We start from the raw sequence: 26,094 nt of genomic DNA on the forward strand, positions 1-26,094 counted from the left end.
ACAGCAGAGTTTATATGAGTGCAGAGGGATGTCGTTACTCATGTTGGTTGGCCTAGATTGGTTTTGGATGGGGCTAGAAGGAAGAACACTTCCCAAAAGCTACCAACCCTTTTGAGTGCACTTCCTTCGGGAAACCTCTTTTTCTGCATTTTCACCACCCCTGAAATTGATTCCTGTTAAGTCTGAGAAGAAAATGTGTATCTGTTGAATACGACACACTGCCATCTTGAGTTGTGTATGTAGAAAAGCCAGCAGGGGTCCTCAAAAGGTGCAAAGCCTGTTGAGGCTGCATACGTGAATTTAATCCTCAAGGCCCCAGACATTTAAATACATTTTTCATGCTTTGCTGGCCGGTATAGTACTGTTCTGAAGTTTGTTCTGTGGAATGCTCCATAGGAAAAAGAATAAATCGCACCGTGACATCAAGCGGATGCTTTGTGAATGTCCCACACTTTCCAAAGATGAGAGAGCTCAAGGTGACGTGGCATGTGGGGAAGATTGTCTAAACCGTCTCCTCATGATAGAATGGTAAGGATTATTTCGCAAATTGATTGCTCCTGTGGTCGCCTCCCCTAACGCTGATGCGTGAGAAGAGAAAAAGAGATTTTGCTATGAAGCCAAATAGTCTGTTGGTTCTTCTTACTTATTTGTTAGGGTTAGGTCCTGCCTTTCCTCCGAGGAGCCCAAGTCAGAGCACACAGTCCCCCCGCTCCTTGTGGCAGTCCTGTGAGGCTGGCTAAGCTGGGAGTCACTGACTGGCCCAGAGTCATCCAGTGAGTTTTATGGCCGAGTGGGGCCTAGAACCTGGGTCTCCAGAGCCCTGGCCCAGCACTCCCATGTCACACTGGCTCACTGGCAGTCGAACAGGGTGAACGGGCTGCTTTTATGCTGCCTGCAGATGTTGCTGCCAGTGACCAAGTGGATTTGTTCCCTGCCGTTTTGCAGAGGATTGAAGGAGCGCATTTCTGTGTGTGTTTAAGGAGAAATGCAAGGCATCTTTGTCCAGTGGGCCTTTGAAGGGTTCAGGTAGTGCTGATGATTATTGCCTGTTCTGCCCTTGGAATCACATTGCTCTTTCATTCCATTATGCTCACAGGCAGCTTACAAAGAACGGTGGGATTAATAATTGGAAGTAGATTTCATCTTCTGTCTTAGGTCTTACGGGATCGCTTGAATGATTCAGAGAAAGCAGCCCGAACACTTTTTAGCCCTGTGAAGCATTCATGCTCACGTCATGGTACTCAAGCGCCTCATTATCCCTGGAAATTGTAGGGTTAGTTGTGCTTTCGTAGGCAGGCATGTTTGTAGGCTTTATAGGGTGCTTCCAACAAACAGGGCAATTCTGTGAGCACGGCTTCTGATGCATGAATTATCTTGCTGTTCTTTCTCGTGCTTAGTTCTTCAAGATGTCCAAATGGGGAATACTGCTCCAATCGGCGTTTCCAGAGGAAGCAACATGCAGATGTAGAAGTCATCCTAACGGAGAAGAAAGGCTGGGGGTTGAGAGCGGCCAAAGACCTCCCATCGTAAGGCTTCCCTCATTGCTAAGTGGGAGAACTCCTTTCAGTCTCCCCCTCTTTTGCACAGAACACCTCCCGCTGGGCAGTGAAGCGTTTGTTCTTGGGCTTAGCAGGAAGAGAGTATTTTTGTTCCCTTGCCATTGGAGCGGCTTTAGGCAGCATGTGAGTCTGCTTGGCCTTTGCTTTGCAGAAGGTGGACCTGTTGTTACCTCCCCCCTCCCTTGCAACCTTTTCTTCAGTGGGATTCCAGTGGCTGGCAGGATAGCTGAGCACCATTGCCCTCCTGACCCCAACCCAGGAGAAGGCTGGACAGTAGGGGCGGAGCAGAGTGAAGCTTCAGGATCATGGCATCAGGATCCTGCCTGGCTTTGGTTCAAGTTAGGCTCATGTGTGGGCCCAGAAGGTGGCAAGTGGCAGCCCTAGTACAACTGGCACTGCATTAGTGTCTTTTGCACACACCAGTGAGTGTGTGAAGCTGCCTTAGTCCTTGGGTCAATGGAAGCCAGTCTGGTTTGTTCCAGACTTCTCCAGCTACGTTCCTGCTGGAGATTCTACACCATGACAGTGGAACTTACTACGTGAGGAAGTTGCAGGCTCTCTCTTGCTGGAGACATTCAGCCCTCTGAGTGGGGTGGTGTCCTGCCGCAGCAGGGGGTTGGACTCGATGGGCTTCTGGCCCCTTCCAACTCTGCTATTCTATAATCATCCCCAGCCGTTGATCTTGTTGGCTGGGGCTCACAAGAGCTGCAGTCCAGGACTTCTGGAGGGCGCTGCAGTGGGGGAAGACTGGTCCGTTTTGACTAGTTATAATAATAATAATAATAATAATAATAATAATAATAATAATAATAATAATCTCCAAAGCCTTGGGCAGGGCATTCCTTCCTAGCACTGCTACCAGTAGTGTCCAGCAACTGAATGCGGAGCCCATGTGCAAAAAGGTATGCCTTGTGATGACGCAAAATCAGCATGATCATTAAATTCCTTTTATAAAACCAAATAAAGGAATAGCCCACACAACAAACTTCCTGGCCGTGGTGCAGTGATGAGTAACATTCTAATTGGGATTTAAGTTTTATTCAGTGCTTTGGCTTTTGGGCAGTGTAGAAATTAGCATGGTTAGCAATAAAAATAAGTAATACATTGAGTAAAACCAGTAAAACAAATTGAGGGACAAAATTATGCAAAACCAATCAACAGGTTATAGTTCTAAGCCTAGGCAAAACAGAGAGGACTTAGCTGGTTTTTGGAAGTTAGCCAGTTACAGGGCTCAGTGCATCTCTCACAGGTGGGTTTCCTGCTTTGTGGCATAGCTGCCGAGAAGGCCCTGTTCCCGGTAAAGCCATTCTAGCATTGCTATGAGATGGAGCCCTGAGCAGGGCCTCTCTCTGAGATCTCAAAGCTCAGAGTCTGGATGGATGGATGGATTCACATGGGGAAAGGTATTCCGAAACCTGGCTGCTATTGTGTTTTTAACCCCTTTCTCCCTCCCCCCTCCCCCAATCATATTTAGTAACACTTTTGTTCTGGAATACTGTGGTGAAGTGTTGGATCACAAAGAGTTCAAAACACGAGTAAAAGAGTATGCCAGAAGTAAGAACATCCATTACTACTTCATGGCACTGAAGAATGATGAGGTGAGTGTGAGCTTTCTCTGTAGAACGGGAATAGCAGCAACTGACATGGTTGTTAACATGAGTTAATGAGATACAGAAATGAAGTTTCCAGTGATTGAGGGTTGGCAATGGGATAAACTAAAAATATTTTATTTAAAAAACATTTTCAGTGAAAAGAAATTGGCACAGAATTAAACATAGCATTTCCTTTCTCCCATCTTCATCTTTGTATCATGCATTCCTAACAATTACTCTAAAAGCCACTTGTAACACAAGCTGTTCTCTCTCTCTTGCTTGCTTGCTTGCGCGCGCGCGCACGCGCGCTCTCTCTCTCTCTCTCTCTCTCTCTCTCTCTCTCTCTCTCTCTCTCTCGTTAAATTCTTTGTCCAAGTACTTATAACAGATTATTCATAAATATATTTTTTCTGTTTATCTCACAGCTCTTACAATAGTTTTTCCATAAAAACTATTTTCCATAAAAAAGTCCCACAGCTTTTCCTGAGGGACTTGTGATCCTTTTGACCATGGACTAATAACCCTTAGACAATCTGAATATGCGTAATCATTTATTTGGAGAGCCAAATAAATAAATGGTTAAGAGTGCAGGACTGGGACTCAGGCAACCTGGGTTCGAGTCCCTGCTCTGCCATGGAGCCAATTGGGTGACTTTGGGCCAGTCACAGACTCTCAGCCCTACCTGCCTCACAGGGCTGTTGTGAGGATAAGATTGGGAGCAGCAGGAGAACAATAATATAAGTTGCATTGAGCTTGTTGGAAAAAGCGAGATATAAATCTAGTTAAATATTTCAGAAGCGTATATAGCATTTTCTTCATTGTAAGGTGGGGAAGTTCTGTCTGAAAGAAGATTATGTCTTTAATGGTTTGCATCTGAAACAGACTGAACACTCAGATATTTTAATTTTCTTTTCAGATAATAGATGCCACCCAGAAGGGAAACTGCTCTCGATTTATGAACCACAGCTGTGAGCCAAACTGTGAGACTCAGAAGGTGAGTTGCAGGAAGAAGCTCTCACCGTTTCCTGCTTGGTGTGGGCTTAAAGAAAGATTCGTGTATTCCTACCGCTGTGGTACCATAGGACATTTTGTATTTGTTGGTGGACACCAAGATTTAAAAGGATTTTAACTAGCCCAACCACTGGGTAGGGTGAGAGCATGCTAAGCATCATGCACACCGCATGGGGAATTCAGGCAACATCCACGTTAGGGGCCAAAGTATGCAAATTGGCCCTCAGTTTTAAAGCTTAAGCAGCTGGAGCGAAGGTCAGATGTCCTCTGTTTCTGGTATTGATTTATTCTTGGCAATTTTAAAACAAGCTGGCTGTAAAAATGGATGATGTAGGAACCAACACATGTGGCCCAACATCCAGTGGGCTTAGGTCATTCGATATTAATCTTACTAATGTCTCCTGGCCATCACATCTCTGATAACTAGGGGCATAGCTTTTCCGGCAGAGGCTTCAGCAGTCTGCCCGATACTCTGCTACTGAGGGGGGAATTATTCTGCCCAGCATGATTGCCTAGAATTGAAACTCCTGCGTGATGGTAGGAGGTGTGTGGCTTACAGGGTGTAACGTATTTGGACAAATGCTCTGATAAAGAGGAAAGTCTTAGAACTTCTCCCTACTGTCATGACTAAGACGTTAAAACCAAGCAGGTATGAACTTCAGCATTCGTGAAGATTTTACGCAAACGGCTTTGCTCTTCCAAGGGACAGTGTACCCAAAACACAGTCACCGTTTTGTGTTTTAGAATGTTGTGTTTTGCCTTTGGGGTGGCGGGGTCGGTTACTCAATCTTTTAGCTAGATAGTGGGAAGAGAGAATGCTAGGAAGAGGGACAAAAGAAATTCCAGGCAGAAAAACGCTGCTGACGGAAAAGCGCTTTACGCGTCTAAAGGAGCAGAAGCAATATGTTCTGTCATGTGGACAGGCAGAGATGTTTTGGAGGCTGTAGTACCGTTGGACAGAGAGGGCAAAAGAGTCAGCGGTGTGTGTGTGCTGAATATTTATTTATTTATTTATTTATTTATTTATTTATTTATTTATTAAAACCTTTTTTTTTATGCCGCCCCATTTGCCGAAGCCTCGGGGCGGCTTACAACACTAAGTTAAAGTAATTATAATATAAATCAAAAATATAAACATTAAATTAAAAATACAAAAATACAGTATAAAATAAGCCGCCCTGGCCAGATAAAATCCAATAATATTAACAGTTAAAATGCCGCTTGAATAAATTTTCCCATGTTTGTTAGGTCAAAACATTAATTTGAAGTAACAGTCACGATCTGAATGCAGAAATTGGCTGCTTGAGCAACATGGCTTCTAGCAGGAAACACCTAGGATACACAATACGAAGGCAACAGTTGTCCTGTTTGTCCTCAGCATGTGGTGATGCATATTTGATCTGATCCAGAAAGTTCTTAGGAGAAAATAGAAGTTACTTTAGATGCAAAAACAGCACAGGCATTCCAGCAATTTCTGTAGAACTGCAACTGATCTGAGTTTTACATGGGTAAAGCAGTGTACCATGGTTCGAATGATGCCTCAGTGATTGGTAAGCTGGAAATGCACTTTTAGCATCTGCTGCTTTTGAGCTGGATGCCATGAATTCCTGACCCTGCAATTCCAACAAAACCGGATCTGTGTTTACTGCTGGGTTCTCTTGATCTAGAGATCATTATGCTGATGCCAAGTTTGTTGCATATACAGAGCAATTTGTAGTATATGTAAGCTTCAAAAATCATATATGATTATGCGTATTAAACATCCTGTACACTTTTTGGTCTATCCTATTTAGTGGACAGTGAATGGACAGCTAAGGGTTGGCTTTTTTACCACAAAGCTAGTCCCGTCGGGCTCAGAACTAACATTTGACTACCAGTTCCAGAGATATGGGTAAGTGTTGATGTTACGCTTGTTTCATAGTTGTGAAGTAGTCACTGTTGGCAAAAGGGCAAGTCAAGGGTTCTAGTGCAGCATCGACACAAGTCCATCTTTTTGGAACTAGAAAGCCAAGCCTTCCATCGTTCATGCTCTTACTTGTGGAAGAAAAAATATCTGTTGTTTTCCACCTTTTAGCTAAGTATTCAGAGTAACTTAAAATGAAATTTTGAAAACACCAGTAGATAGTATCTGTTACAGAACAGCATGTACTCCTAATCCTGAACTGTCACGGACATTGGACAAAGTAGAATCTTTCTGTCTCTTCCTGCATGCTCCTTTACCATAGAGAAGGAAAATGTTTTCTTTTTTTAAAAAGAGAACAAAGGCAAACTCTGGGATATATTGACTTCCTTTACAGTTATTGGATTTTGGACACTTTGATTTTATATTATAAGCTGGCCTAAGGAATTTTTGTCGCAGGTCGATCTATACATGCTGTAAATAAATACATAATTAAGGTTCTTGTTCTGAATAAATTCCATGTTAGCTAAAGTTTACCTCCATCCATGGGCCTAGTTTCTAGAATAATTAACTTCCACTTGCACTATCTAAAACTTTTTGATAGTAGAGTAGAGTAGTATAGTACTGAAATTTCATAAATCCTTTAAAATTTGATGGTAGCTATTTTAAGAAACAAGGCATAAGATTAGAATAAAATCCAACAAAAGGCCTACTTAGAACAGACATGGGATTTATGTTAGTCATATTTAGCTTAACTCCTGTCTATTTCAGTAGGTCTTCTCTGAATAGCCCTTACATTGGACTTTACCCATTTGTAGATGATATAGAATACACTTTGTGGCCATCCTGTTGCATAAACAACTACAGGGCACTTAGCAAATTCTTTATACCTGGAAACAGCAGGAAAATACTGAAACATTTTGGGAAAAAAAGAACTTGATGGTAGAAATAAAGTATCAGAGGGAAGGAGGATAGGAGGTCAGCTCATGCAAATATTTGGCACTTGTTCTGTCTGTAATAATGTCTGTTGTGCTATAAGATGGACTGCATGGGTAAAGCAATTTTTAAAAAAGTATCATATCTGCTGGTTTATTTATTTATCACATTTCTATACCGCCCCATAGTGCATTGGGCTCTTTGGAAGGTTTACAATTTTAAAAACACAAAGCAACAGTACAATAATATTTAAATAAACAAAAACCATAAAACCAACATTCAAACAACGTGCAGCAATTAAAATATAAATCAATGCACAGCATAGCAGCAAATATAATAAAAACAGGATTAAACCGGATTGTTGGGGTCCCACTCTAGCAACCATAATGTAGTCTGCTAAAAGCAGGTTTGCTTCATTCTGGCAGTGCGGAGGAGGCAACATCTTGTGCAACCAGTTTGCAAGGACTGCCCCAGGTATCGTTTCCTCTGTCCTTTCATGTACATGAGGGCAAAAGAAGGAATATGCAGATGTGCCCCTTTTCACAGAGAGCCTGGACTTTATTTGGAAGGGCTGCAGATTCACACTAAACGCTTCTTTAATCAGACATTCCAAGGCATGAGTGGTGAGAACAAAAGCTATTAAAAGTGCCCAAGTTGAGCACCGAAGAGTGTAATTTGGCCAAGAGCATTGTTACACCACGCTCCTTGTCCTTCCTCTGGAGTTAAGCTGGCAAGGGAAGCTTTTAATACGGGTTTCTGAAGGCAAATGTTTAAGGGCCGTGTTGGCTGTTGTGATGAAAACAGCAGTCCGATCATGCATACACAGCCCTCCTGGAAATCCTGCCCTCTGTCATGTTGTGATCTGTGTGTATTTTGCATAGCAAAGAAGCGCAGAAGTGTTTCTGTGGCTCTGCCAACTGCCGGGGCTACCTGGGTGGAGAGAACAGGGTCAGCATCAGAGCGGCAGGAGGCAAGATGAAGAAGGAGCGGTCTCGTAAGAAAGATTCCGTAAGTATGGGGGGGCCGGGAAGCAGGTTTCGCCTTCGTGCTCCGCTGCAGTGGGCCCTTGGTGCGGGGACTGGCCTCTCGTGTTCCTTGATGGGACCTCTCCAAAAGCCCAGAGGTGGGTCAGCTACCCTGTGCTGGTGTCAGGCAGACATTCCAAACTTACCAGTCCACCAAGCTGTAACTGCCATGCAACAGAATTTGGACCAGCAGAAAGGCAGTGGTATCCTGTGCAAGGCAAGTCGGAACCATCAGCGAAGAGCCAGTAGAATTGTGTGGTTTTGGGGCCTTTGGCCACTCCCAGAATACTTGGCTGAGGTCTGGTGTCCATGCCGCCATTTCAGTAAGGCCTCCTGCTTCACAGCAGGCAGGTCTGTCCTGTGCCAAGGTTGCCACCTCTGTTGCTGAGCTTGGGTTGCCACGCAAGAAACCCATATAATGTGAAATATTTTAGTTTGTACATAAAAGCAATCACCAGAGAACAACAGTCATCGTGAAAATGTAAGATGAAAATGAGATATAATTTTCCTTTGGATATTAATTCATCCAAATTAAATCCAGGCAATTTTGTATGGGGATTAAATCTGCGGCATTGCCTGCAGAATTACCAGGCTTGAAAATCACCTAGCATTCTGCAGCTGGAACCCCACTGCCCTCACCCCCCTATCCACACAAATAGCCAAAAATTCTGAGCAATTTAGTCTTGTATGAAAAGGGCACCTTTTTATTGCTTGGCTGTAAAAATATATGTAGCTGAATAAATGTGCTTCTGTGCATTAGAAAGTTTTACGTATCCTGTCAACTCTGGAGTAGTTTTAAGAAAGACATTGTTAGAGAATCTCAAGCTGCTTTGGAAGTCAAGCTTCCAGGTTTATTAGAAAGTGTTTCTTGTGTATAATACTAGAATAAAATTTTTGAAAATAAGACATAAACATTTGCTTTTCTCTCTCCATCCCTTTATTGTAGACTTACTGTTTTGTTTCAGATAAATTATCTCTATATTATCCTTAGAACTAGTTATGATTATATACAAGTTAATACTTGTTTCTTACTAGTGCCATGTATCATTTCTTACACACATCATATTCATAAATAAAGTTTCTTTAGGATGAAGATGAGGTTGCCTCCTGCTTCCTATGTATCTGATCTGGCTGCTGTTTCTGTGCTACAGGTCCAGTGTGATCTAGTCCAGACCCTTTATCACTGGGGAAAAAAACTGCACCAAATGCCAGTCCGTGCTTATGAAGCCTGCCTTAGGGGGCGGGAGCACCTGTAGTTTGTACAACTTTCCCTTTCATTTTCATAGGTGGATGGGGAGTTGGAGGCTCTCTTGGAGAACGGAGAAGGGCTCTCAGATAAAAACCAAGTTCTCAGCTTGTCCCGCCTCATGGTGCGCATTGAGACTCTGGAGCAAAAACTCACCTGCCTCAAACTCATACAGGTGTGTCGATCTCCTCCTTTTACTGGGTTGGTGGGGGATGGGTGCAAGAGAAGTTAAATCGAATGAATTTTTCATCGTTTGTGAGGATGAGAGGTTTTTGTGAAAACAAAATGAGAAATGGGGTATGGTTGGATCAGGATGTGACTCAATGGAGACTGAACCTGGCAGTATAACATTGCCAAATTTCAAATGGCTGCTGGACCACCCTGAAAACGGGGGTGTGCTGCCCAGGCTCTTGGCACCCAAAGGACCATGTAGCTACAGCAAAAAGCTGCATAAAAGTGGGTGGGGGGAGGGTCCTGTGGTGTGGAAGCAGGAGAAAAACAGTCTTCCAGGCTACTGCGTGGCATAGAAATGTAATAATAATAATAATAATAATAATAATAATAATAATAATAATAATAATATGCTAAGCAGCCACAGTTCATTCCTGGAGCACGTGTTTCGCATGCAGTAGAGGGCAGGCTGCTTTCCTGACATCCAGTTAAAATGATCAGGTAGCAAGAAGAAAGCTGCCTGAGACCCCGAAGAGCAGCTGCCAGATGGAGACAACCATTTTGGGTTAGGTGGCTTTCTGTGTTCTCTCTTTTTTTCCCATCAAAAGCAGCTGAGGAAATGTTTCCTAGCAGCTGCTAGAATGATTATCACATTAAAACAGTCAGAGCCGACTCCTGCCTCTCTTGTGCTATGCTAGTCAGAGCTGTCTGATTCTCGTTTTGAAGTTGGCAGTGCCAGTGAAAGGAAGGCTGAAAAAGAAATGAAACCTCTTGACACAAATTGAACGGACTTCAGCCATCGTTGGCCTGATCAGTATGAAAAGCATTTTACATAGGGAGCCGGATCCATTTGATTTGCTTGGTTGTTTTGTATGTTAGACTTGTTGGGTTATGTGATGACTGTAAAGACTGTATTTCTGCATAAATTATTAAATCATACGGTTGCTTTGAAAATGTGGCCCTGTTCAAAATCTTGGCTGTCTGGCCGGCTTTCTGCTTGCTTGCTTTCCTTCTTTCCTTCCTTCCTTCCGTCCTTCCTTTCTGTTTTTTTTTTAAACCTCTCTGGCAAATTCCTGCAAGAGTAGCCATGTTAGTCTTTAAGAATAGAAACAGAAGAAAAGAGTCCTATGGCCCATTAAAGACTTGTGAAATGGCTGTGCTTAAGTTTTCTTGAACGAGAGCCTACTTCTTCAAATGCATGAAGTGTTATCTTTTTTTGCACATTTGCACTTGTGTATATCTGCTGAGTAAGAACTGTAAACAGTGGCCATGAAATCCAAAAGATACTCTGAAAAAAGGCAGTGAAACACAAGAGATAGTCCTCCAGTGACTATGTAATACTACCCAATTTGCTTTTCATTCACTTTATCTGATGCATCCTCTAAAATTAATCTCCAGCTTTGTTTATACAAATCTTAAAGGCTGCCACATTTTTCTTCTGCCCTCTGCCTTTCAGTTGATTTGTAAGTTCTGCTCAGCACTGGAGACAGTTCTGAATAACAGCTGGCTTTCTTGTCAATCAAGGAGGAACACCCACTGCCCTTTTGTACCACTAGCCTTACTGTGGCCTGGAATATGTCTTACACCCAGTGCAATTTAAGCAAATTTCATCTGGACTGCCACTGCTCCATTTTAAGCAAGTTTCAAATTGTAGGCTTTGGGGCTTTCCCATTATACACCGTTCTCTCCTGCTTTTGTTGATTCTAAGAGAGGTATTTACTGCCACTTTATGTGCTTGCCTTGTATACATTGGAGCTTTCTGTAGAAATGTCAGCTCTCCTGCCTTTCATAGCCTTTTGCTGCACAGTTTATAGTTTTCTTTTTCTTACGTACCTGTCTGTGTGTGTGTGTGTGTGTGTGTGTGTGTGTTTATGTATGTGCCAACTAACACTAATTTGCTGAAGGCAGCCCCTATGCCACCAGAACCCTCCTAACCTTTAAGGAGCCGCAAGACTCTCTTTCTGTTTCAGTTTGTTTAACGTAAAGGGTTTCCTTATTGCATCCTTTTTCCGGCTTTTGCTGTTCCAAAGATTTGTTTTTCTTTAAATGCTGAGAGAATCCTTGCCCAGTTCTAGCAGCACAGAAAGAGCTGGCAGCGGGCATCCCCATGCCTTCATATCAGAAATACATGTAGGTGTGAACATAGATGTGAAGGGCTCAGTCCAGGCAGCCGAGTGAAGGCAGTGCTTGCCCCTGTCTCCACTCGCTGTCAGGCATCTTAAAGAGCAGCCCAGCCTTCCTAGAACCCTCAAATAACCTTTTAATATAATTGTTCTGACTGGCTGCCATCATCTTTGACTAAGGAACTCCTCAAAATTTTCCTTACCAAACTGATTATTGGGTTGCTACATTTATTTAGATAACTGAAAGGGTAAAGTTTTACAACATTTGTGAGTGTAAGTAGTGGTGCCTTTTTACACACGGTGGTGGAGTAACTTATTCAGGGCCACGGAAGGAGGCTTCCCAAGTTCAAGTTAAGGTATCAGTTTTCCTGCATCGAAACCCTCAGCCCTTCAGAGAAATAACTTTCTTATTGCTGACTGAACTTTTTAGAACTCCTGGTGGTGATGCCTAGTGGTGAATACTGTATTGTAGCTCAGTTTTGGCTTGTTTGCTCCGTATATATGAGTGATCGTGTTTAGGGTTGATTCTGTTTGCTTGCAATACCGGTGGGGAAGTCACTGAATGCTCTCTCAGTCACTGTCCACTTTCTTGCGTTTTTGTTTCAGAATACTCATTCACAGGCCTGCCTGAAGTCCTTCTTGGAATGTCACGGTTTGTCCCTTCTCTGGATTTGGATGGCAGAGCTTGGTGATGGCAGGGGAAATACAGCCAACAACCTGAAGCTCCAGTTGGAGGTCAGTGAGCGTGTGAGGATGACTGTGGTGCTGTGTAGCGAAGTTGCTTAAAAAACGTGGTTATGAGCGTGACCTGACTGGCACTGGCCTCCTTTGGGTTCTTTTTGCTCAGAGTAATTGATTCTGAAATAATTAGCCATTCCGAGAGCCTTGGGAGCTTTCCAGGAATGCCTGTTGGAGGGTTCAGAAGGCACAGGCTCTTCCTACTTGGCCGGGTCTGCTTTCCCCCCTTTTTCAGTGCTGCTCCTGCCTGAGTAATCCCAGCACTGCACTGCTTGTTGAGCAAGATCGTTCGGGAGCAGTTAGCCTTTGAGAAAAAAGCAGAACATCGCAGAATAAATTTTGCAAATAAAATAGGAAATTTCTCCTAATGCCCGTTAAATCTCTGAATGGGTTACTTGGGAGGAGTGGGAGGTTAAAGATCCTCCCAACATCTCTAACTGATTCAGTGGGCAGAAAGGGGAGGATTAAACCTCCCCATTCCAGAACATTGGAAAAGAGATGCGGGATGGGGGAGTTTGTGTATGTGTGCACTCACTCATTCATTCATAACATTTGTATGCTGCCCAATTGTGCCACAGCGCCTCTGGGTGGCTCACAGTCACAAGATAAAACACAATAAAAACCAACTACAACATATTAAAATACAGTATCAGTAGAATACGCATTAGAATACATGTGGCCCCATCTGGCTGCTCATCCCTGTGAATAGCCCTCGGATCCAGTCAGGTTACCCAGCCCGGTCCTTTGTATCTTGCACGTAGGCTGTGCCAAGTTAGAGACGTCACTCCTGATAAGCAGCCTTCATCTGCTTCATATTGGTCCCGTGGTCGTATGTCTCCGAGTAGACGTGGCATCATACAAGCAAGCCGTAACAGTTGTCCCTCTGTCATTTCACATGCTTGTTTGACCATTAACCTTTGTAGGGGAAAAATCCTGATCCGGTGTTAGAAATTTCAAACCTGTTTCAGGGACACTCAGGCCCAATTCAGGGTATTCGCCGAACCATGATTCATTTGAGGGTTGGGGACAGGCTGCAGGACTGAGCTCCTCCTCCCCCTCCCCTTGCATGTGGCACCATTTGGCACCCAAGTGGGGTTAGCCCTTGCAAGTCTGGGAGGAGATGGCTTAAAAGCAGCTTCGGACTCCAGGTGAGAGTGGCTACCGCTGCCCACCAGTCGTTATGATCGCTCATTGCTTCGGATATCAGTGGTGATAGAGAACACAAGTCAGAGCGCACTGTGGGAGTCGAGTCCTGCGTGTGAGCGTCCCACTGGCCATTGAGAGAACCAAATGCTGGACTTGTTTCTTTGTTTGATTCGGCAGGGCACTTAGGTATGCGCTACTCATATTGCTACATCGCAATAGCGAATTATGGCTAGAGCTAAATGAAAAAGACTGGGAGAGAAGAAGTGGGGAAGAGCATACTAAGTAAAGCGTGTATTGATTGCAAGTTTTGCAGGGCCTGTCGCCCTGCAACCAAGTCAACAATACTGGAAACTAACAGTCGGCATTTCCTATTTTATGATCAGATTATAAAGACTTTGGAGCTTTTGCCTATTCCTAACAAAAACATGTTGGAGGAAAGTAAAGTACTTCCAATAATCCAGCGCTGGGCCCAGACCAAGTCAGCTATTCCACACTTCAGTGAAGGGGATGGATATTCCAGTGAGAACACCTCGCGGGCTCACACACCACTCAATACTCCGGATCCTTCCACTAAGCCCAACACCGAGGGTGAAACAGACACACCTAAAAAGCTTGCTTTTCGGAGGCTCAAAATCATAAGCGAAAACAGTATGGACAGTGCCATCTCGGACAGTACCAGTGAGATGGAGCTGAAGGAGGGCAAAGAGGAACTGGAGCCTCCAGACGGTGCCCCTGCAGAGGCCGTGGAGGAGCAGCCCCTGCAGCCAGAGCCAGCCAAGAATGCGGCTGTGGAGGTCTCCGCAGACCCCCGCAAATCCCAGGCTGCTGAGCCGGAGGTTGAGCCTGAAGCAGAGATGAAAGAGAGCAGCATCATGAAGCTGGAGGAGCCTATTGCTGTGGAAACGCCTTCTCAGGACGAAGAGGAGGGTGTGTCGGATGTGGAGAGCGAGAGGAGTCAAGAGCCGGTGGATAAGTTAGTGGATGTGAGCGATTTGGCCAGCAAGCTTCTGGACTGCTGGAAGGACCTAAAAGTAAGTGGATTATTGTGTAGCAGTTGCTTTTCCCAGTCAACTCAGGAAGCAGTGCGGTTTTCTCACAGTTCACCAGCTTATCCGAGCAGTGTGTTTGCATAGGCCAAGTTAGTGCAGATTCCTACCTTGATTTAGGAAGATGGGTCCTTTTCAGCGTATGATAGGCCAAAAATAGAAAACATTTCAGGTGCTTGCAGAGAGAAAGCTTAGCTGCTTCTTTGTATCCTGTTCACCTTCCGTGTTCTCTCCCATCCCTTGCCAAATCACTTTGAGCTACCAGAAAAGAGCAAACCATGGAAAACGAACACATCAGGCAAAACAAATGTGACGAAAATTGCATCATCTGTTTACAGAGCTGAATTTTGGTGCCCTGTTCAGTAACATTTAGATTCAGGTTGTGATGGCAGGATTTGTAATCCCCATTGCAAACAAGCCAAAAGTTATCTCTTGAGAAAATAATACGTCCAGAAGTTTTCTGTACCTGTTCTATTTTCCCTTTTCAAACAAACATTTCTGCATGTTGCTGCCAATCATTTGGTGCAACGTTGACCAAAGAAAAATACTTCAACTTTGTAAAGAGAGGGATCTTGTGGAATCAAAGTTATATTGATCATCTTGACAGTCTTAAAATTTTTGATGTGCATTTTCAACAACAGTTTAGTGACAAGTTAGTAAGCTGCTATCCATGAATAAAATGGTCAACAGTTTCTTCTGCTAAAATCATAATGTGTAACAACAGTTTGAGTCCACTTGGCAACCTGAATACCACTTGTCCTGAAAAATGTAGGCCGTCTGCTCTGAGGCATTTGAGGAATGCTGCTGTCCTGCTTGCTTTTGAAGGAAGTGAGCCTGGAAATGAACATGCTACTCAAGTTGTGTGTGATACTTTGCTGTCTTACATATTAGTCTAGCGTGACAGGGTGGGGGTGGCAGTATCCAAGAGAAAGGGCAGGATGCAGCGAACCCAGTTCATGCCTCTCATCTCACGGGGCAAAAGATCCAGACCCACCAGCCCCTCCTCCCTTTCATGGCATCACTTGCTGCACTAAAAAATGGGAGCAGAGTTGCTGCTTATCCAGTCCATTTCACCCTTTTTCCTTGGTGGGGATTCTTTATTGCCAGTTCACTCTTCCTGTAAGGAGATGTGTGAGTAGTTTGGTGGAACCAGTGTGTGCCTTGGGACTCGGAAAGGCAAATCAGATCCCCAAATCAGGTACTAGAGATTCTGTAGGAGGCTGAAGTTGTATAAGCCAGTATCCTGTTTCTTAAAGTCGAAAGTCTGACTTGAGAATTAATTCTAAGGGAAGGTACTAAACACTTGTGTGCCTACAATTTAGGACTGAGACAGTTCTGAAATAGGCATAATTCCTTTTCCCTACATCTGAAGATAAGTTTATTTAGGTTATCAAGTGAGGCAAATGTAAAAAGGTGCGCAGTTGCCTTTCCAAAAAGCACATTGCTTGCCCCACGAAAGAAGCACTTTAGCCTCTCTGTTTTACATGTATGCGACTAGATCAGGAGGAGGAGCGGCTCAAATGAGGTAGAGGGTTTTTTTACTAGTTCTGTGGTTCTCAGAATTTCAGCTATAGTTGCAGAACATGTGCAATGCGAAAATAGGGACTCCGTAAGCCTGCTGATGTAGTTAATATATAAAATAATGTGCTAGACTTCCAAATATCTGTAGAAATGTAAATGTGCATATTTTGCTACTTTCCAGTTTAGATGATGTGCATTGTATGTTGCAGCTTGAATGGACATCTTTCTTTGGCTTTGCTTGCGAGCATGGTTTTTCTACCCTGAAAGAGAAGAGAGCAGGCCTTGAGTTCACATTTGTCCTGTCCCCAGATATATGGCCTAACAGAACAGTAGTAGCTTCCCTGTACCCAGGAGCTTCCTGAACCTGCTTTCCATGGCTGAACTGACATAGAAGGTTGATAAATCAGTTCATGGAGCTGCCAGGTATAGCTGCCAGATGTACCTGGTACATGTTTCTTTCGATGCAGGGAGAAGATATATGTGAGCCTGAGGCTTGCTCTCTCTTGCTCATGCAAGGTAGAAAAATGTTTCTGCTTGAGTTTCATCTGTGCATTATTTTAATCCCCATGTTGTCAGTCTGTGCTCCAGTGCTGAGTGTTGAAAGGGAAAACTCAAACTCTAATCCCCTGCCCCTCCAAAAAAAAGAGCAGTTTAGCTGCATCCCACTTGGAGGATTCATGGAGGAACGGGGTTAAGTACGAAAGAATAAATTTCTTCCTGGACAATATCATTTTTCCAGCTCTTGGGATAGTTCTTGCTCAAGAAGCAAGTTGCTCAGAACCGGTCAGCTGTGGAATCATTATCCATCAGAAGTTACTGTTTCCAGTTTTGCAGCCTTCCCTTTTTACTGTCACATAGTCACTCATTTTGAAAGCTAGTACATGATTAAAGTATTGATCTTGGATATATGGATCTCCTAGGCAGAATTTCTGATCTGGATACCCAGTGCAACAACACCCGTGTATCTGCCTGTCATCCATGTATCTGAAATTAGCCCTGGCCCTCCTTCCTTACGTATTTCAGAGCAGAAGAATGCCTTTTAGCTTCTTGTGTTTGGAGCTACCATAATGACACACAGAATATTATCTGTCCTGCACGTCATCACGATACCAAGAGTTAGCTGCTTCTGTCTGACATTCCCAATACTGTGTATTGAACTTGGCTATTTGAGCTCAGTGCTTTGAAAATGCTGGAAAGAATTTTAAGCTGCAGTTCCCCATAAACGACATACTTTTTACTGCGTAAAAGAATATTTGGGCATGTTGTCTCTGGGATAGACACGTAGCCCTTTTCCCTGTTCCATGACCAAAACTGGAAGAGAGAAGGCAAATGTTTACAGTTTTCAGGGTCTTCCAGCTGCATCTTACAGCTTTGGAGTGCTGGTCATCTGTGTAGTGCTTTGGAAGCATCGGGCGGGAGGGTGTGAAAAGCTTGTAACATAAAGCTGTGTCCTTCCCGACCTCTTAATGATGACCCCCTTGTAGTAATTTCAACCATTTCCATCCAGCTTCTCAGGGCAGCAAGGAGCTTGTTAACATCATCCCCAGCTGACCATGCGTCTCCTTTTCTCAACTCCATTTTCAACTCCGTCCTGAAGAAAGGAGAGAACATAGCGTGCGTACTGTGAAGAAAACAGGAAGATGGTTGGGAAGCTGGATGATGCATGAGAAATATAATAGGTGGAAAAAGAGAGGACAGAGGTGGCTAACTCATTGATGCCGACGTAATTTTGGTGCGTCCATTGCCGGCAATGGATGTCGCTCTGGGAGAGTCCCCCCATTCCTGGCGGGAAAAGATCGAGTGAGCTATTCTTTTTTTCATATATCTCTATATATTCCTCTTCACACAAAAGATGACTGCCACGGCTTGGATTTTCAAGGCCTTTATGGTTGGACGTCTTGAATCCAGGTCAAATATCGACGAGGCAGCCTGCCTCCCACTGAAACACACACAATTCACACATTCAGAAGGGTACGTTTTCAGCACGGGTTTCTGCAGGCATTTCCCGTGCGCTGAGGAAGTGATGCACGTGTCTCCCTGTGCTGAAAACGTACTCTGCGGTGCAGCACTCATTCAACAACACACGACATAATCTTTCTTTAGCTCACATGGCAACCTGGATTTTAGTCAATTTTCCTTTGGAAATAGGAGAGGCAGGTAAGTGTCCCAGGAAAGACTGACGAAATTTCAGCCATTGAAAACGTCAAATATCTCACAGGTATGGTGGCTAATGATTCCACTGCTGGCTTTTTCCCAACATTTGAAAGAAAGAGCTGGTGCACATTATGGGCATAGAGTGTGGAGGGTATTCACTTCTTCTGCTGGAGGATTTTACCACGTCACAAAATAAATGTCACTCAAGCAAGTTTCATCTATAAATAGGCAGCAAATGGTAATTACATGGTTAGGTGGTTCTAATTTTTATTTTCTGTTGAGAATTTGAAATAGTTTCAATATGGTCAGGATTAGGTTAGCCCCTGCATGAATTTATCCTAATATTTCTTTGGGGCTAGTTTCATGCTATGTGTGTATGCTAAGGTGAAATACTTGACTTGTGAATGAAGTCAAACGGGTAGCAGTTGCAGCCTCTTTGGAGGGTGGGGATTTCTTTGAGCATCTGTTGGAGTAGCTTACTTTCCCTTGGATTGGAAAAATAAAGTAGAATTCTTGACCTCTTTTAGACCCTTCCTTGGATTAAGGCTTGGCTTTAGGTACCCCAGTTCTGTCAGAAGCTTAGAGGCAAGGTCTGTAAACCACAGTATGGTTTTGTGGCTAGTCAGGGCTCTCTGCTCTTTCTCCTCCCCACCATTTTTGCTGTTCTGCTGTGCACCCTTTATATTCCCTTTTCTGAACTGGCCTTTCCCCTTTGTCGTTGCCTTCATTTGACTGATACAGCATTTGCCTCCCAGCTGTTAGTTGCTCTCCATTCAGTACAGGATGCTGCGTAGTAGTGGTCAGAGGAAAGATAGGTGAACAATCCCACACGGTGCTATTTGCTATGAAGAGCAGCTTCTTAAGGAAAGCCACTGCAGGGCGCTGCTTTATGGCCAGATCTCAAGCCATTTCCTGCCTGAAGGTTCTGGTGCTCCATTTCTCACTGTGATCACTTCACTGTGTGTGGGCATCGCAGTGGTCATAGCATGGGCTTCAGTTTGGGGCTCTCTGATTCAATTACTAACAGCCTTTTTGCTGTGGAATCCGCATTTCTAGGTTAAAAGTAGTTGTTTTGTGACACTTTTATTTATAGAACGTGGCAGTTTGCATGGATTTCAGATATTGCAGTACGTCACAAGCGCTAGAACTTCTTAAAAATCAGTACATGTCTGTTAGGTAGCAAGGAGGAACAGGCTTCAGAATGTGATCCCAGTATTTTAAGGCCCAGTGTGTGCACACACACATATACGGAGTGATAAATTAACTGTCTTGGTACAGCTATTGGAATCAAATGTTTCTGGTGTTACTTTCTGTGCCTTCTAGTGGGTCAAGTGTTCAGCATTTTTACAGAATTTAGTTTGGATAATTAGATGCTTTCATACCTTCTTAGGTGTAGCAGTAGCTACAGGTGTGCTGTTAGTCTCAGATCTGAACAACATAAAGAAAACAGCAGCAAGTTAAACAAAATGGCATAGAGTGAATCCATAGGCTATTCCCTTGAGCAGCCTGTCCAAGATCATGGGACACGGAGTTCCTTTTCCCATATTTGTGTGGACAAACAAATGCCTGCATTGAGCTGTGCATGTTGTGTTTCTGTTTTGTGTTTTAAACTAAGAACTAGTGTCTAGCTCCTTCCTACTAACGTTGCTTGTGCCAGCAGTGATAAGTTCTTTGTAGTTCATGGTACAAGCCAATTGAATTAGAGGATGTTGGCTAAAATTTAAATGAACCCTAATTCCTGGAGCAATTAGAGAGAGTATATTGAGCATGTTTGAGGCATTGAGGAAGAAAATGCAGGTAAAACAAAGGGAGGCTTCGGCGAATGGGGCGTCATAAAAATGTTTTAATAAATAAATAAAAATAAAATCCATGCATGTGAGCAGGAGAAGGTGTGGTACACATATCCCCTTAAAATTGTTGGTACACTGACATTGAGAGTTCATTTCGTGGAGGAAGACTATTAGGAATGGTGACCAAGTATATGTAATTTAAGAACATTTAAGTAATGTCAGCCTATTATTTGAAGAGGGCTTTATATTCTCTTCTGTAAATAATTTACCTGAATGCACATACTAACTTTTCATTTTGAAAGGTTCTCTCTAGTGGCATTTTCAGTCTCAGTAGGAAGCTGGCTACTCAGTTGCATTTTTTTTAGAAAGGTTGGCCACAGATAAAAAGACAATAGCTTGAAGCAGCGTTGCCTAATTGTGAGGTTTAATTAGGAGCTTTAAATAAAAGCTGTGGCCATGAGTTCCATAGAGCCAAGCCTCATGGGATAACTCACACATTGTTCCATAACATATGTAGTGGCTGGAAAATCTACAATCATGTGCACATTTTGGAATTACATTAATTAACTACTGTGTCATCTGACCAGCTTGTGTTTTCTACATCCTGAAGTCTCTGCCCTTACTTTGCAAGTCCCAGGAGCTTATAATATAAGGTGCAGTTGGCTTAATTGAGAAGGGAAAGGACAGCCCTCTAGAAGAGGAAAGAGGGTTCCTTTATTTATTTATTTGATTTTTATTCTGTCCCATTAGCCATAAGACTCCCTGGGAGGGTTACAAAGTGAAAAATATACAATTAAAATAGCAGTTAATCTAACAATAAAATAACAATCCAGCAAGTATAGCCACACCATTATAAAATGTCACAGACCCATAATTTATCCAAGGAAAATTATAAAATCACAGCAGCAGGTGCTAATGTACCATTGTAAGGCGATAACCCATTTAAAACCATTAAATTCATCCTAGCAATTAAAATATTGGGGAGAATAAAAAGGTCGTTGCCTGGTGCTGAGAATCATACCAAGAGGGCGCCAGGTGAACTTCTCTGGGGAGCTGGTTCCAAGTCAGGGTGCGACTGCCAAGAAGGCCCATCTCCTTGTAGCCACGCCCCTTATTTCTTGAGGAGGGGGCTCCATAAGAAGGACCTCTGATGATCTAAGGGTGGGCACATTGGGAGAGGAGCTCCTTTAGATACCCTGCCCACAAGCTGTTTAGGGCTTTAAACACAAGTGGTAATGCTTTGGACTGGGATAAGACTTTAACTGGAGATAGCAGAGGACTGGCTTTATATGGTCATATCTGCCAGCCCTCATTAGCAGCCTTGCTGCCTTTTTCTTGACCAACTGAAGTGTCTGGTCTGTCTTCAAGGGAAGAGAGCACTGCAGTAATCGAGGTGAAGGGTTATTGGTGCATGAATGACCATTGCCAGGTTCCGCCTGTTCAGGTATCTGGACATACCTGGACCATATCTCTGACTCTGAAACTCTGCAGATAGTGCCTGGCCATAAGGGTGTAGTCTGGTAAGGTAGAGTGGAACCTGGTTCTCCCTAGAACAGGAGTTCAGAATCTTTTTCCTCCTGAGGGCAGAAATATATTTAGAAGATGTTTGGGGGAGTTCACATTCCAAGGGTGGATAAGCCTAAAGGCAAAATGACTGAGACAAAAAGGTATTTTGAGCTTAAAACTCTTGCTGCCATTAATTAAACCTTAGGTGAGGCATTTCATCATTGTAGAAAAGCTGGGAAACCTCTGTTGCCCAGCGGCTGGGGAGAGGAGTTGGGTCTGATGGAAGAGTCCCTGGCCTGCTGTGCCTCCCCGGAGAGTCATATAAGGTCCCTGTGCCTGAGGTTCTACCCCTGTGCCCCCGAAGGTAGAGGAAAAGTGATTTGGTGCATGGGGATGCAGAGTCTGCCTGTGCATTGTGGCTTCGTGGGTGGAACCTGATGAAGACAAGATTTGAATGAAGCCTAGCCCTTGATTCTCACACCTGAGGTGTAATGCCATCACCCCAAAGAGACTTTGAAGAGGATGAGGGCAGGCCCTGCGTTGGCAGCTGTGTGTGGGCATGCTTGGCTCTTCCTCCCGGGAAAGGGAACAAGGTGGCCTCATCCTTACCATTGTGATTAGGTGGCCCCATGACACAACTGGAAAAAAAATAGTTGGCTGTTATTCATGCAAGGACATTTTTGACTGTGCGGAACTGCCTTCAGTTTGTAACCGCTGATGGGCCAGCATCCTGGGCCTATAGGGTGAATTAAAATCGGGAGAGGTCAGCTTGGGTTACAACAAGAGGGAAATGGCAAGATCTAAGGGACAGTGGCACTATTTCTGTTAGGCTAAGGGCTTTCGGCTTCATTTCTGAAGAGCAGGTCCCATGCTGCATGACAGGCGTATCCTGAGAAGGAGGGGTGTTTGAAAATAATTGGATGGTTGGCAAGGGGGAGCCAAAAGTTGGAAGTTTTTCAATTAATTGGTGTTCTTCCACAGTGAGCTATTTTGGAAACAGTTGACAATAAAGATTAGCATATCGAAATGCATAGCATAGCTTCTGTATTGTAGTTATTTAATACATAAGTCCTACAGAGTGAGGTACAAATTAGTAGGCCAAACTTTTAAAATTTTAAAATAAAGCGAATCCATACTGATCAGTTTAGTGTTGTCCCATTGCAAGGGACTACAGCAGTCTGGCTTAAATTCAGTTCAGAGCAGGTGAGCACCAGAATAGATGGTTCATAGCTGACTTCATCCCCCAAAGAAGCCAGAAGGATTAAAAATGCTGGGGCAGAGCAGTGACGGTGATTCTTTCCCAGCATCCTTCTGTTTTGGCTGCCAGCACTGGTCTAAGATTGCACAAAGTTTCAAATCAAGTGCGTGAGCCAAAGGAGCTCTTTCAGTCTGTGCCATTGATTAGCGCTCTGAATGGTTGCATGCATATGCCAGTGGGAATTTGCCTAGAAAATCCAGCACACTCCTACTTATTTCTAAATGGGGAATTTGTGGAAAATAAGGGGATTAGTTAAAAGAGAAGCAAGGGATCAGAAATGTATTCAGTGGGGGGCAGGGTCAGATCTCTTCAGGAAAGTGATTTTAAAGCCGCTGTAATAGAGTCAAGTAAGATTGGAAAAGGTGCAGCACATGGCCACTGTGGTTAGAATGTCCAAAGTTCTCTTAAAAGTCCAAATAAAGAACAGGACATCATGCAGACTCAAAGAAGCTAAATGAAAGACTGTGATGATGAAGCCAGGACTGACCTCAAGCAGATTTATTTATTTTTCATATACTGCCCAACTGGCAGATGCCCTTGCAGAAGTTTATAATCAGCAACAAAACCCCAAATATTAAAAACCATTTTGATACTTTCATTGTTGTATTATTTTGGTTTTTTATTGCTCAGGGTTTTGTTTATAATTGTAAACTCCTGTGAGGACATCTTTCTGCTGTGATTATCAGTAAAGTTAATGATCCAAGCAACTGATCCTTAGAGGAGATTAGGAGCGTGGCTACCCAAAGAAGGGCTTTCTATGCGGTGGCTCCTCAGTTATGGAATGCGCTTCCCAGAGAGGTTTGCCTGGTGCCAACACTCTATCCCTTTTGGCACCAGGCTAAAAACTCTTTATTTTCCCATTTATTTGATTTAGGTTTTAATGTGGGTTTTATTTTATTGGAATAAATTGGGTGCTGTGCGTTTCATTTTGCGCCACTTTTACTGTAAGACCGTCCCAAGACAGGAGTAATTGGACAGTATATTGAATGAATGATTAAATTCTAAGCTGCTGTGAAGGCATCAGATGGGTCTTCCTGGGGAGGGGACTTCACTTGACCGGGGGCCGCTACAGAGAAGTTCCTTCCCTAGTGGTCACTGATCACACCATTGCAAGCAACTGAACCAAGAGAAGAGCCTCTGAAGATGGTCTTGGCAATTAAGCAGGAAAAGTTACTCCTTCAGGGAGCCACCCTGTGCTGCTGATCTGTGATGTGCATCTTACTAAGACCTTAGCTGAGCAGTCCTGTGCTGTGGGGCAGGAATACTAAAGGCTGACGTCATTAACTTCTGCAAAGCCCTGTTGTGCTCCCGTTGGAAAGGGGCATTTGGCCGGCTTTTCTCGCCCCTGCATTTCCTGGGTTGGTTTTCTTGCTTCCTCCGACTTCCCTGAGATGTGCTTTGTTGTCACGAGAGCCAAATAATCCTCCAGCTTGGGGTAGGGGTGAAGTGCTTCCCAAGCAGGCTGCCCTAGGTGGGATGGAGCCGTCATGGGCTGGGCACTGGCCTCTGAGCAGCTTGTCCCGGGAAGCTGTGATGACAGTCTGCCAGGTCTGAAGAGGTAGCTTTCCATTCTTAGCGCAATTAATGGGCACATGCGCTCATTCTTCCACGGCTGAGCCTTACACTCACTCTGCTCCAATTCCTCTGCTGCGTTCCTTACGTGGAATTGCAGGTTGTAAGCTCCGTGGAGCAGAGACCTCTCTGCTTGTACTTTGTCAAGTGCCGTGCACATTGGTCATGACGTAATGGTCATGGTACAAATTAAAAAAATAAAAACTAGCCCGCTGCGAGACTCTCCAAAGCTGACCTTGTAGACTGCACTGAGTCGCCTTGCGTTCCCAAGGAAACATTGCAGCAGGAAAAGATCTTGTGTTGCTGACACTGTTTCTTCACCATGAAAAGTTTCAGTTGTGTTGCTCTTGCTGGCATTTCTTTCAGCAAGAAATGTCTGTCTGTCCCTCTGTTTTCTTGCAATTTATGGCTGCACTGATACAGATTTGAAAGCTATGCTGTTTGAGAGAGAAACAGCCAAGATAATCATGAGGTCCAGTTGGGAGACTGCTCAGCCTGTACCTAAAGCAACGTCTGCATGTTATTTCTTGATACCCTATGCCCTATTTTTCCCTTTCCTCATTAGTGTCTTGTGAATTAAGTCACTAGATTTTCTCATCTAATTTGATTATTAAAGGCCTCAGACTCTTTTGAAGTCATCACTTTTATTAAATTTCTCATTTGCCCTTTTTCTCTGGGTAGAGACCCAAGCTTTCTCCCCCTTTGTTAAAGCAGAAAAACATTCCATGTAAAACCTAATACTAATTTAACGTTAAATTCAGACTCTTCTCTTACTGCCCTTCATTCCTTGGCTTGCTATGTGCCATCTTTCTGCTAGTTGCAAAGAAAGGACTTAATGTGAGCAGCATTTTCTTGTTGTCTGGAAACTCCACTTGGCCAGTAACTTAGAAATGCTGGTACTGTGCATCTCTTTCTACTCTGTGTCACAGAATGCAGTGTGGACCGGTAGATTCTGAAATGGGCCCAGTGTTGCCTGTAGGTCCAGTTCCATTCCCTGTCACTCCATGAAACCAAAGGCTTCATTCCAGTAATCCGGCAAACAGTGGTTTGGAAGACTGTGACGAAGCCATGCTGCATTTGAATCTTCTCCCTTTTCCCTCCCTCTCTCTTTTCACACATGAGTATTAATTCATGGCTTCCTGATTTAATCAGAGTATTTTTTTCCATTAAGTCTAATCTGGCAGAACATGATGAGAAAAGAAAGAAGTCTGGAAAAGAATTTGCCCAAGCCTCTCAGTCCCCCTAAATGTAGTTCAAGGGGCTATTTAAATAAAGATGGGATATTTGAATGCAGCTGGTCTTTAAATCTCTTTCAGAAAGTGCTCAGGTTTTGATCCCAACAAATTTTGCATTTGTAGGAATTGTATAATCTCCCTGTATCTTCTTGTGGTCCAGAGTTTGGCTAAATTGGCAACTCAGACTGACTTAATTCTTGTGCTGTTTTCATAGGAGGTGTACAGGATCCCAAAGAAAAGTCAAGCAGAAAAAGAGACCAATGGTATGTACTCAAAGTGCCTTTTCAGTTTTGTTAAAGCAGTTTAATAAACAGTTAAAGGTTAAAGGTAAAAGTTTCCCCCATGACATTAAAGTCCAGTCGTGTCTGACTCTAGGGGGCGGTGCTCATCTCCATTTCCTAGCCGAGGGAGCCAGCGTTTGTCCACAGACAGTTTTCGTGGTCATGTGGCCAGCATGACTAAACACCAAGGTGCACAGAACGCTGTTACCTGCCCACCGAAGTGGTACCTTTTCATATACTTGCATTTGCATGCTTTCGAGCTGCAAGGTTGGCAGGAGCTGGGA

At 43.7% G+C, this 26,094-nt stretch overlaps 1 protein-coding gene across 3 annotated transcripts in view; it reads left to right on the plus strand.

Annotated features, from left to right (window-relative positions):
- Positions 1–26,094, plus strand: part of SETD2 (SET domain containing 2, histone lysine methyltransferase) — a 71,679-nt gene that overhangs the window by 25,735 nt on the left and 19,850 nt on the right. For 2 of the 3 annotated variants that reach the window (XM_044425184.1, XM_044425183.1), the window contains exons 5-14: positions 397–528; positions 1,398–1,526; positions 3,034–3,157; positions 4,068–4,145; positions 5,956–6,053; positions 7,880–8,006; positions 9,310–9,444; positions 12,170–12,298; positions 13,831–14,478; positions 25,744–25,792. In XM_044425184.1, the coding sequence (XP_044281119.1) occupies positions 397–528; positions 1,398–1,526; positions 3,034–3,157; positions 4,068–4,145; positions 5,956–6,053; positions 7,880–8,006; positions 9,310–9,444; positions 12,170–12,298; positions 13,831–14,478; positions 25,744–25,792 (1,649 nt within the window). Of the gene's footprint in view, positions 1–396; positions 529–1,397; positions 1,527–3,033; positions 3,158–4,067; positions 4,146–5,955; positions 6,054–7,879; positions 8,007–9,309; positions 9,445–12,169; positions 12,299–13,830; positions 14,479–17,521; positions 17,815–25,743; positions 25,793–26,094 lie in introns of all 3 variants that reach the window. The other variant, XR_006414218.1, reaches the window with a different exon arrangement.

This window comes from Varanus komodoensis, unplaced genomic scaffold, assembly GCF_004798865.1.
Source record: "Varanus komodoensis strain SLA01 unplaced genomic scaffold, ASM479886v1 scaffold15, whole genome shotgun sequence".
NCBI classification, from domain to species: domain Eukaryota; kingdom Metazoa; phylum Chordata; class Lepidosauria; order Squamata; family Varanidae; genus Varanus; species Varanus komodoensis.